Source organism: Mauremys reevesii, linkage group 1 (genome assembly GCF_016161935.1).
Source record: "Mauremys reevesii isolate NIE-2019 linkage group 1, ASM1616193v1, whole genome shotgun sequence".
NCBI classification, from domain to species: Eukaryota; Metazoa; Chordata; order Testudines; family Geoemydidae; genus Mauremys; species Mauremys reevesii.
In genome coordinates, this window is record NC_052623.1 from 67,351,490 (window position 1) to 67,364,435 (window position 12,946).

The 12,946-nt window shown below is 42.2% G+C and overlaps 1 protein-coding gene across 1 annotated transcript in view; it reads left to right on the forward strand.

Moving 5' to 3' along the window:
- Positions 1-12,946, forward strand: part of VWA8 (von Willebrand factor A domain containing 8) — a 277,696-nt gene that overhangs the window by 13,260 nt on the left and 251,490 nt on the right. The window contains exon 2 of the mRNA XM_039506868.1: positions 8,118-8,195. Within this exon, the coding sequence (XP_039362802.1) occupies positions 8,118-8,195 (78 nt within the window). The remainder of the gene's footprint in view (positions 1-8,117; positions 8,196-12,946) is intronic.

The window sequence follows — 12,946 nt, forward strand, 5'->3', positions numbered from 1 at the left end:
ACTTTTGTTGGTCAAGTTGGTCAGACCTCTCCTGCTGACAAAGAGCAGCTACACTGCATACCTTACAGGGCACAGCTGTGCTGCTGTAAGGTGTGCAGTGTAGACATAGCCATGCACAGCTCAACAGGCTATTAACACTTAATAAACGGTTTCTTGGTCATTCTCTTTGAGTAAAATTAAGTACAGGCTGTGAGATTCAAATCTGGTAATTGTTTTAAATATAACTTCTAATATTTAGTAAATAATTCTAGCCACGGTTGTTTGTTGGTTTGTTTTGCAAATATTTTTTGGGTTAATACATAAACCTTGTTGTCCTGACGTTGAACTTGTTTAAGCAATTCAAGCACTCTACAAGGACTGTTTTTAAAAGACACATAGGAATTGCCAGGGTGAATTTTGAAGGGTGTTTCAACTAGTTTTCAATAAAAGAAAGTTCTTTTTAATAAGTTTCTTTGATTTTCAGACATGGTTTATTTTCTTGTATTGTGTCACTGAAAATATACTAATGATCAATTATGCTTGATGTTTAAGCTAATTTAAAAATAGGTTGACAGCTTGGATATTCCACTTTGAACAAACTGTACTTTGAAAACCTTATTTTAGTATTGAAACACTAAGTTAATTTTCATATTACAGTACTGACAAGTCTGGACAGCTTAGCACTGGTAAAGCACACTAGTGGAAAGTGCCAACTAACTAATTGGTGAACAGGACAATTCTTAAGTGTTCAGCCCAGGATATCATCCTCTTTGAGCCAGAAAATTTTTGGCCATTAAATTCATGTTTTTACTGGAAAAATAAAGCAGCTGGCATATACTCCCTCCTCATCCCTAAGATTCAGAGAATTCCCTCTCAATTGGGGGCCTCAGAGAACACAGCTGAAGGCCACTAATTTTTTGGTAGGAATGAATATTTTTGATAAAAATCTCTTGTAGTCAATTTACACAACACATTACAAATACAGAGCAAAACTAAGGTATACACAATAAGTATAAAGTTTATTTATCCAAGTGTTAAAAATATTTAAACTGATTTATCACAAGAGGTGTACAATTGAGCACCGTCAGTCATTCCATACTAACAGTGCACACTATTTTCACAAATTGCCAAGATGTATAATGCTTTCAAATTATAAAAAGTTCTACTTTATGCTGGTTTCTTTAATCCCATAAATGATTATTAGGTGTCCAGGGAAGATTCCAATGCAGAAATAATATGCTCAGAAAGGGGGAGAAAAAGGAGTATAACAGTACTTGTTAGTTCTCCAAGAGAAGACACTTGATGTTTTGAAGCTCAGCTTGCTTTATCATTGGCTCTGTAATCAATCCTAGGGTAAATACAAATATATATTGTCTTTATTGACATTGTAGACTTTAAATAGTGAAGAAAATAATTAGTCCATAGCAGATCACAGCAGAAAATCAAGCCTTAGCCAAAACCCATCAGAACTTCTCTGGTTCTAACACAGCTAATGTTGATTGGAAATTACATTATGTATTATGAAAACATTAGACACTGAAAGTCAGCACTGTGTTTCCTTTAGGGTGACCAGATGTCCCAATTTTATAGGGACAGTCCTGATTTTTGGGTCTTTTTCTTATATAGGCTCCTATTACTCCCCACCCCTGTCCTGATTTTTCACACTTGCTGTCTGGTCACCCTAGTTTCCTTAGAGGGAAATGTGGCACCACATATTTTGTCCAGAAGAGTATTGGTTCTCACTTGAAGAAATGTTGCTAAGGCAGGAGACTTTTTTGAAACATTAGTAGAATTTCAACGTAGGTACCCTTATTTGCTAACAAATAACCCCCAACTCTGCAGACTGTTTAATGCAGTGGATATAGAGCTAACTTAATCAGTTAACCCAAAAAAAGGAAGCAGTGGAACAAACTTTTGCTTGTGATACTGTTTTCCCAGAACACATAAATAAAAAAACAAAACAAAACACCCCTAGTACTCCCAAGACCACAGTTATCCTTCAGATGTGTATAGAATAGGCCTGCGAGCATGAATACATTTATAACTAAAAACTACAATGCATAAGCCAAAATGCAAGCACAGAACTATAAAATCATGCATTTAACTCAAAATACATGCTTGCTGTACTTTGTAATAATTTATTCAAAAAGGCTGAGGAAAAGGAAAAAACAAATTCTTAATAACAAAACCATTACCCTTTTCAAGCTTAAATTGGATCTCTAAGGATGAGTTGCCATTCTCTCTGCTACATGTCCTTTTGTAAAGGTATTTTGTAAATGATATCAGTTGGAAGCATTTATTTTCCTTTCCTTCTCTTTATCATGAAATGAGGATCTAAAAATATATATACAGATGTAATTTAGCTGTTGAACTTTTCTCAAACAGATGTGGTATAATCACACAGAAATTAGTGTTAGCAGTGCATAACACCACAGTTTAAATGTGTTTGTGCTATTAGTTGAAGAGAGAAGATGAATATTTTATATAAGACTGAATTATAGGTATTTTGAGATCACTTTTTCAGTATGGTAATCATATAATTGCAGATCTAAAGAGTCCAAAAGAGAGAATCCTCAACCACCCAATAAAAATGCATTTCAAACCTCCGAGTGTCACGATCCTGCAAAGGCTGGCATATGTGCTTGGAATTATTTATATGCATAATATTACTGACCTCAGTGGGACTGTTCACAGTGAGTAAGGTTATATACATGTATGTATACATCCTTACAGATAGAAGTCTAAAATTATAGAGGGGATTCTTTGTTTTAAAATGGCCATTTTAAATTAATTTTATTTCTTTTGTTTTTCATGATGTGTTATTTCACCATAAAAAGTAGCTAATAGAAAAATGTAGGAAAAACTATTTTCTGCTACTTTTTTTAAAAATTGTGATTAAGATATAATCCAGTGTTTCTCAAACTTTTGTATTGGTCACCCCTTTCACACAGCAAACCTACGTATGCAACCCCCCCTTATAAATTAAAAACACTTTTTTTGTATTTAGTACTATTATAAATGCTGGAGGCAAAGTGAGGTTTGGGGGTGGAGGCTAACAGCTCATGACTCCCCACGTAATAACCTTGTGACCACCGATGGGTCACAACCCCCAGTTTGAGAACCCCTGATATAATCTATTTATCTGTCTTTATATATGACCCATACCACAGTTGTGTATGAGAGTATACCAACATAACCCCACAGTATAGACCAGGGGTTGGCAACCTCTGGCACATGGCTCGCCAGGGTAAGCACCCTGGCAGGCTGGGCCAGTTTGTTTACCTGCTGCGTCAGCATGTTTGGCCGATTGCGGCTCCCACTGGCCATGCTTGACTGTCCCAGGCCAATGGGGGATGCGGGAGGCCGCGCGGGCTGAGGGATGTGCTGGCCGCAGCTTCCCGCTGCCCCCATTGGCCTGGGACAGCCAGTGGGAGCCACGATTGGCCGAACCTGCCAATGTGGCAGGTAAACTAACTGGTCCAGCCTGCTAGGGTACTTACCCTGGTGAGCCGCGTGCCAGAGGTTGCCGACCCCTGGTGTAGACGCAGCCTATTGCAACGTAAGGGGGTTTTCTGTCTGTTTAGGAATGCCACCTCTCTGAATGATGATAGCAAGGTCAACAGAAGCATTCTCTGTTCGCATAGGTTGGGATGGATGTCAGTCAGATTTGTGGATTTTCCACACCCCTGAGCAATGTAGCTATGTGAATCTAAAATTTAAGTATAGATCAGGCCTTTGTATCTCACAATTTTTAAAAATAGATATAACAATAGCTCTTTATGCAACACTTGTAGGAAAAATAATTTGATAGGGTGGAAAAAATATCAAAGTAATATATGAGCTTTTAAATGAGATGTAAATCTAGGTCTCCAATCCTGCGATTGTGATCCATGTGGGTGGACAGCTGTCTGCATGAAATTCTGTTATCCTGTGGGGTTAGGCATGGGCTTGATATTCTGACTGATAGACCTAATTCTTGACCACTTCTGATCATTTGAAGAACCTATGATCAGCCTCGTCTACACTTAACACTTAGGTCAACATATGTACAGCACTCCGGGGTGTGAAAAATCTAAACTCCAGAGTACCCAGCTATGCTAACCCCAAACCGCCATCTAGACGCAGTTAGGTTGACAGAAGAATGCTATTTACTGTCACTTCGGGAGGTGGAGTTCCTACAGCAATGGAAAACCCCCTTCTGAAACTGTAGTCTGTGTCTGCACTATGGGGTTATACTATGGCTGCAGTAGCAACCATAGTGTAGACATGGATTTTGTCACTTCTTGTAGAAATAGGGGTGTATTAAATGTGTTATCCAGTCTAAATTGCAGTTCTAGAAAAATAGAGGGTGTTAGTTTCCATGGGTTGTCACATTTTTATTAGCTAAATTATCTCAAGATAAGCAAATATCTTTATTTAGAGGCTCACTTTCCAACACTTTTGCGGTGTCTGAGTGAAAGTTAAAAACTGCACAGCTTCAGGAAAGTGCTATTTAGCTATTGTGTTAAGGTTCAGTTTTAAACTAGCACTTTTCCCCCCTAAAGCTGTCTGTTCAGCTGTGGTTTTCAGGACTTCATCTGTGCTCATTCTAGGGTCTGGTCTACACTAGGAATTTACATTGGTATAGGTATGTCTCTTAGGCATGTGAAAAATGCAGACCCGAGAGATGTAGCTATATCGATCTAATCCCCAGTGAGGATAATGCTAGGTCGATGGCACAGTTCTTCCGTCAAAATAGCTACTGCCTCTTGGGGAGGCGGATGACCTATAACGATGGGAGAATCCCTCCCATTGGCCTAGGTAGTGTCTACACTGAAGCACTACAGTGAGACAAGTGTGCCATTGTAGTATTTTAACTCCGTTTTGATGGGGGTAGTATAAGGAGAGGGAAAGTTTGGAATGCTCATAATATAGGTTTGTAATTTTTTTAAAAATAGTGTGTCGGTAGATGGAACCCTAATAATATACTTGATGATGTTAGAAAGACAGGTGAGGTCCCTTTGTATATGTACCATAGAGATAAGCATGATAGAAGAACCTAGACTAGAGTTGCACACTGTGGTGTTTCTGTAGGCTGAGCTCACTGCAGACACCAGGAGCTCCTTGCATTCCTACATTTCCCCACAATTTGTACTTTGTAAAATTATTTATTTTCTTTCTGTCTGGGCAATAAGTCATTCAGGGTATCATCATTTTAAATTCCATTGCGATCATGAGCAGAGCTGAGATGGGGAGGAGGATGTAACCTGGACAGTGTTAATGGATATCATTGACTGGTTCTTTTTACAGAGCTGGTTAAATCTGATGTGTTTGCTAACCAGATGCCAGGAGCTCTTCCATCTTCCTGTTTTCCCATTTTCACCAAATGGGCACTGTATGGGCCTGATTGTAATGGAATTTCAGGGTTTTCTGATTTTATCAAAATCAATAGGTTCTGCTCTTTGATACCTAGAACAGTCCATGACAGGATGTGGTTTTCAGAATATATCATGTCACAGAAAGACAGCCAAACAGAGAAATGCCATCGAGTTGAGTGTAAGGCCTTGCTTTGCTTAGCGAATGAAATAGGTAGCCCAAAAAACTTTTCTAGTTTCTATTTATGCAGTGTAGTTGTATCTGTGTCAGTTCCAGGACATTAGAGAGACAAGGTGGCTGAAGTAATGTCTTTTATTGGACCAACTTTTGTTGGTGAGAAGATGGTCAAATAAAAGTAGTTTCTATTGTGATCCTAAAGCTTATAGTGTCTTATTTTTATATACAAAAAACATCAAAAATAGAAGGGGAATTGTTTTGGTTTGGGTTTTCTTCTTTTTTTTTTTTTTACTTGCCTGCTTTTTGTCTGGTATCACACATCTTGTCCTTTCAGCCCATGTCTCATTCCTTCTGTATTTTGAACGAATCATGTGTATAGGGGAGAGAGACATTATGTTTGCAACTTGAATGTAAATAATTTAAGCTAGAAGCTAATTAGTCATATACACTTGTTTTGTCGCTCCTTGGCTGGGGGAAGGCGAGAAAAGAAATTGACACAAAATTCCTGAGGCAGACAATCAGACAAATCTGTTTTAAGAGGAATTTTAGCATTTAAGAAGATGACCTGAAGAAGGGGGTTGTGGAGCTTCAGGCAAGCAGTGGACCCCTCGGGACACTTGCTGAAATTTCAGATGTCTTCCACCTACTTGGATCCAGCCTGCTCAGCTCTTCATTATCACCCCAGTGAGCAAGAGAAGTTAGAGCTGCAGACACATAAGGGGAGTGGGAGGGGAGCTTTGGTTGTCGTTTTCAGCCCTGAAGTGCTGGCTTACTACATTTTTTTTTATAGCAGCCTACGGAGAGAGTAAGTTTTAAAGGGATCCTGAGCTTAAATGAGTACAGTGACCATCAACTAGCCACAGGGAAAGACTGACCTATTATGTTGATGTAAGTGGAGTTACTGTAGGAAACACTGCATACGTTGTTTGTCAATATAGTGCTTCTTGTAGACCGTCAAAGGGTATTAAATAATGAATGTTAGATTTGTTCAAGCATTTCTTAGGAGCCAGGATTCAGGAAACAGCAAGAGGAATATGGTATTAAAATACAGTAGCATGAAAGAATGCTATAAAATATCATAATTCAGACACATTACATTAGTATTGATCCAGAAACGAAGAGTGTAAGGGGAAGTAGCTAATGTGTTTTTTTGAGGGATTGGCCAAGGACTGGAAGTTGAAAATAAAATACAAATCTGTACTGGAAATGGAAAATTGACAAGTGCATCTTAACAAGAATACAGCCAATTAAGCGGTGCTGGGAAAAGATAAAGACAGCAAAGCTGGAGAATGAGCTAATGCTAGTTGAGAGAGTCAAGGGGAACAATTAGGGTTTTAGAATTTATCAGGGTAAACTTGTAAGGCCTGAGAGAAAGTCCATTAATAAGGACTAGCTTATGGGTTTGCCACAGACCCTGGGTAAATGGCAGTACAATTAGGTGTTGCCCAAGGAGAACCTCGGGTGTCACAAAATGGTCCCTAATTCCTCTCTTGCTCCAAGGAGGAAATAATTTGTGCCAGCTCTATACCTGGCCCAAATACTTTTCCCTCTATGCTAGCTCAGCTGTGCTGGCTGGTGAATTTGTGGGGCTATAAGAGGTGTAGTGAAGGCGTCACCCACTTCCCTTCCCACCCACCTGTGCAAGAACGAGAGAAGTGGCTCTGTGGAGTCTGCTCTCATTCCTCCATGCTGTGATATTTTTATGTCCCCTAATTCCACTGCATACTCTGGTCCCTAATGGTGCTTAAAATAAGGAAGGATGTGTCTGTATCAAATAGGCACAAAACATCTGAAGTAGTGAACTTTTTAAAATGTTTAAAAAAAACACCTCCTAAAAGAACTGTTTGAACTAGAAAAAGGTTGGTGGGAGAAATCAACTAGTCAAAAAAGGAGGAGAAAGACCCTCTAAAATAATCATAGATAAGGGATACTTGAAAACCCTGAATATATACAATCCATGTCAGACATTTTGTATACATGTTAAAATAATGAGCTAACACATTTTTTGTACCCTGTGGCCTCTTGTGAGCTGCTGAAAACGAGGAGCTGTGACCAGGATCCTTTTGAAGCACATGGGCTGAGCTGGGGATTCATGAGAGGGTTCTGGGTGCTAGCTCTGACTTGCAGGCCATATATTTGCCACCCCAATCTCTCAGAAGAATATAACCGTAAACTAAGCTACCAATTCTAAAACTTCACAAGAGCTGATAGGACTTAGTGTTTTGCGACATCTTAGGAAGACACCAGATTCTGCAGGTGTGCAACCATTGAGTTGATGGGGCACTGATTGAGATGAATGGGTCAGTTTGCACAGTTCAGAGGTATTGTTTCTGGCTGTCTACATACACCGGAAAATCACCACTCCATTAAGTTATGCTCATGTCACATTTTCAAGGTTCTGCAGTCATGAGGGCTAGAAGATTAATTTTTAAAAGATGAAAGCTCAGATTCTGGAGCACAGCTCTGCGGCAAAGAGTGAATTCCATAGCTGTGAAATACAGAGGGCCCTTGCTATAAAAACAATGAAAGTACTGTCTATGGAAATGTTTCTTAAACCAAAACCAAGTGTACAGTATATTTTAATATTTCTTCTTTTTTTTTTTTAGGGGATACTGTTACTATTGGAGATGTGTCATTTAAACTCAAAACACCAAAGAGCCCAGAACTTGTGCCACTGAACTACAGTAAGAAACTTCTTTCCTTTGGCTAGTGAATGTATAATGTGTCTGGAATATTGGAGCCCAGTCCTACAAACCCTTACTCTCACGCAAGCAATGTGTCTTAACTTATCCTTCAGTATTTTAAAGAAGAAACTGAGAATATTTTTTAGAAGGAGGCTGATTAAAATTGTAATGGCCATCCCCCTTCAGAGAGAAGCTGGGGGAATGAGAATGGAAATGCTTCTTGTGGTGGGCCTGTTACTGGTGCTAGGCGAGGCAGGCACTGCTGTGGTAGGACTGTGGTAGTTGTTTGGATTTTTAGATAATATGGTCTTACCTCATTCCTTCAGATACTCCTGATGTTACAGTACTTTTAGGATAAATTACTTACGTTCATTACTGTTAATACCTGAGAGTAGTGTTTCTCAATCTTCTCAGGTTGGCAATCCCTTATTTGAAGTAAAACATTTTCACAACACTTTTACACATTTACTGTAAAAGTCAAAGTACAAATGTATTGGTAACAATAAACCTATATAATTTAACTGTGTATGTGTATTGAGAGGTTGATAGAGCAGATTTGACCTTGAAGGGTAAGGGTGTGCAGGGAGCAGGGAAGTGAGATTTCTTTGCTTTAGCTTGTAATAACTCTCAATGTCTTGTGACCCACCAACTGAGAAATACTGCTTTACATCATTTAAAATTCCTAAACATCTGATTTTACTTTACACCATGTGTGCAGTACTTTTACTTCTGCGTTTCACCCAATTTTAACAGTGAAAATGCACTAGTCCATTTCACTTTCGTTTAGTCAGTTTCCAGTTCTCATGCACTAACACAAATGCTCTCATTTCAGTAACAACAAATTACAACATTTTAATTCTATTAGATTTGGTAAATCTGTATGGGCAGTGGTGAGCTGCAGCCGGTTCGCACCGGTTCGCTAGAACCAGTTGCTAAAATTAGACGCTAGTGGAGAACCGGCTGTTAAAGAGCCAGGCAGGTAGGAGAACAACTCTGGTCTGTGGGCCGGATGTGGCCTGCGGGACCGTCCTGTCCCCCACCTGAGCTCCCAGGATTCTCTGCTCCCCACGGCAGAGCCACAGCGTGGTCAGCTGCTGCCAGCTGGGCAGCTCAGCTGAGCTCCAGCTTCCTCCTGCTGCTTTGAGCGGCTGTCAAGGTAAGGGGGGGCTGCGAGCTCCAGGGCCGCCCCGGGGGCAAGTGGGGCAATTTGCCCCGGGCCCTGCAGGGGCCTCGGCCCCACGAGGATGTCCCCCTGACCCCTCCCCCCGCAGAGCCGCAGCGTGGCCGGCAGCTGGGCAGCTCAACTGAGCTCCAGCTTGTCCTGCTGCTTTGAGCGGCCGCCAGGGAAGTGGGGGCTGCGAGCTCCAGGGCCGCCCGGGGAGCAAGTGGAGCAATTTCTCCTGGGCCCTGCTGGGGCCTCCTGCCCCATGAGGATGTCCCCCCTGGCCCCTCCCCCGCAGAGCCACGCTGTGGCCAGTCGCCGGCAGCTGGGGAGCTCAGCTGAGCTCCAGGATCTTCCTGCTGCTTTGAGCAGCCGGCAAAGGTGGGTGGCGGGGGACTGCGAGCTCCAGGGCCGCCCGGGGGGCAAGTGGGGCAATTTGCCCCGGCCCCATGAGGATGTCCTCCCCTTGCCCCCGGCCCCTCCCCCCGCAGAGCCGCAGCGTGGCCAGCCGCCGGCAGCTGGGCAGCTCAGCTGAGCTCCAGCTTCCTCCTGCTGCTTTGAGCGGCCGCCAAGCTGCGAGCTCCAGGGCTGCACTGAGAGCAAGTGGGGCAATTTGCCCTGGACCCTGCAGGGGCCCCCTGCCCCACGAGGATGTCTCCCCCGGGCTCTCCCCCGCTTCCCCCAGCCCGCAGAGCCGCAGCATGTCCAGCAGCTGGGCAGCTCAGCTGAGCTCTGGGCTGCCAGCAATAAGGGGGGTGGGAGGGGGCTGCGAGCTCCGGGGCTGTGGGAGGGGCAAGTGGAGCAATTTGTCCCGGGCCCCTGGCCCCATGAGGATGTCCTCCCCCTCCAACCCCGCCAGAGCTGCAGCGTGGCCAGCAGCTGGGCAGGTCAGCTGAGCTCTTGAGTCATCCTGCTGCTTTGAGCTGCTGGCACGGTAAGGGCAGGGGACTGCGAGCTCCAGGGCCGCAGGGGGGCAATGGGGCAATTTGCCCCAGGACCTGCAGGGGCCCCCAGCCCCACGAGTATGTCTCTTCCGCCCCGGCCCCTCCCCTGCTTCCCCCCCCCTTTAAATCAGAACGTTTTATAGGGAATCGGTTGTTAAGATTTTGGCAGCTCATCACTGTGTATGGGTATGTATTTATTTTCTGTAATCTAAATTTGAGGCCTGAATTATTGGATAGTGTCTCTCATTTTTGGGATAGAATCATAGAACTGGAAGGGACCTCGAGAGGTCATCTAGTCCAGTCCGCTGCACTCAAGGCAGGACTAAGTAGACCATCCCTGACAGCTGTTTGTCCAACCTGCTCTTAAAAATCCGCAATGATGGAGATTCCACAACCTTTCTAGGCAATTTATTCCAGTGCTTAACCACTCTGACAGTTAGGAACTTTTTCCTAATGTCCAACCTAAACTGCCCTTGCTGCAGTTTAAGCCCATTGCTTCTTGACCTATCCTCAGAGGTTAAGAAGAACGATTTTTCTCCCTCCTCCTTGTAACAACCTTTTATGTACTTGAAAACTGTTATCATGTCCCCTCTCAGTCTTCTCTTCTCCAGACTAAACAAACCCAGTTTTTTTCAATCGTCCTTATTAGGTCATGTTTTCTTGACCTTTAATCATTTTTGTTGCTCTTCTCTGGACTTTCTCCAATCTGTCCACATCTTTCCTGAAATGTGGTGCTCAGAACTGGACACAGTACTCCAGCTGAGGCCTAATCAGTGCAGAGTAAAGCGGAAGAATTACTTCTCATGTCTTGCTTACAATACTCCTCCTGCTAATACATCCCAGAATGATATTTGCTTTTTTTGCAACAGTGTTACACTGGTGACTCATAGTTAGCTTGTGATCCACTATGACCCTCAGATCCCTTTCCGCAGTACTTCTTCCTAGGCAGTCATTTTCCATTTTGTATGTGTCCAACTGTGATTGTTCCTTCCTAAGTGGAGTACTTTGCATTTGTGCTTATTGAATTTCATCCTGTTTACTTCAGACCATTTCTCCAGTTCGTCCAGATAATTTTGAATTTTAATCCTATCTTACAAAACACTTGCAACCCCTCCTAGATTGGTATCATCCACAAACTTTATAAGTGTACTCTCTATGCCATTATCTAAATCATTGATGAAGATATTGAACAGAACCGGACCCAGAACCGATCCCTGCGGGACCCCACTCGTTATGCCCTTCCAGCATGACTATGAAGTACTGATAACTACTCTCTGGGAACGGTTTTCCAACCTGTTATGCACCCACCTTATAGTAGCTCCATCTAGGTTGTATTTCCCTAGTTTGTTTATGAGAAGGTCATGCGAGACAGTATCAAAAGCCTTACTAAAGTCAAGATATACCACATCTACTGCTTCCTCCCATCCACAAGGCTTGTTACTCTGTCAAAGAAAGCTCTCAGGTTGGTTTGACACGATTTGTTCTTGACATATCCATGCTGACTGTTACTTATCACCTCATTATCTTGCAAATTGATTTCTTAATTATTTGCACTATTACCTTTCCAGGTACAGAAGTTAAGCTGACTGGTCTGTAATTCCCCGGCTTGTCCTTATTTCCCTTTTATAGATGGGCACTATATTTGCCCTTTTCCAGTCTTCTGGAATGACTTTTCAAAGACAATTGCTAATGGCTCAGATATCTCAGTCAGCACCTTGGGTATTCTATGATGCATTTCATCAGGCCCTCGTGATTTGCAGACATCTAACTTATCCAAGTAATTTTTGACTTATTCTTTCCCTATTTTAGACTCTGATCCTACCTCATTTTCACTGGCATTCACTATGTTAGACATCCAATCACCATCAACCTTCCTGGTGAAAACCGAAACAAAGAAGTCATTAAGCACATCTGCCATTTCCACATTTTCTGTTATTGTCTTTCCCCTCTGATTGAGTAATGGGCCTACTCTGTTCTTGGTCTTCCTCTTGCTTCTAATTTATTTGTAGAATGTTTTCTTGTTACCCTAAATGTCCCTAGCTAGTTTAATCTTGTTTTGTGCCTTGGCCATTCTAATTTTGTCCCTACATACTTGTGTTATTTGTTTATATTCATCCTTTGTAATCTGACCGAATTTCCACTTTTTGTAGGACTCTTTTTTGAGTTTTAGATCACTGAAGATCTCCTGGTTAAGGCAGGGTGGTATCTTGCCATACTTCCTATCTTTCCTATGCAGTGGGACAGTTTGCTCTTGTGCCCTTAATAATGTCTCTTTGAAAAACTGCCAGCTGTCTTCAATTGTTTTTCCCCTTAGACTTGCTTCCCATAGGACTTTGACTACCAACTCCCTGAGTTTGCTAAAGTCTGCCTTCTTGAAATCCATTGTCTTTATTGTGGTGTTCTCCCTCCTACCATTCCTTAGAATCGTGAACTCTACCATTCCATGATCACTTTTACCCAAGTTGCCTTCCACTTTCAAATTCTCAACCAGTTCTTCCCTATTTGTCAAAATCAAATCTAGAACAGCCCACTCTCCAGTAGCATTCTCCACCTTCTGAAATAAAAAATGGCCTCCAATACATTCCAAGAACTTGTTGGATAATCTATGCCCTGCTGTTTTATTTTCCCAACAGATGTCTGGGTAG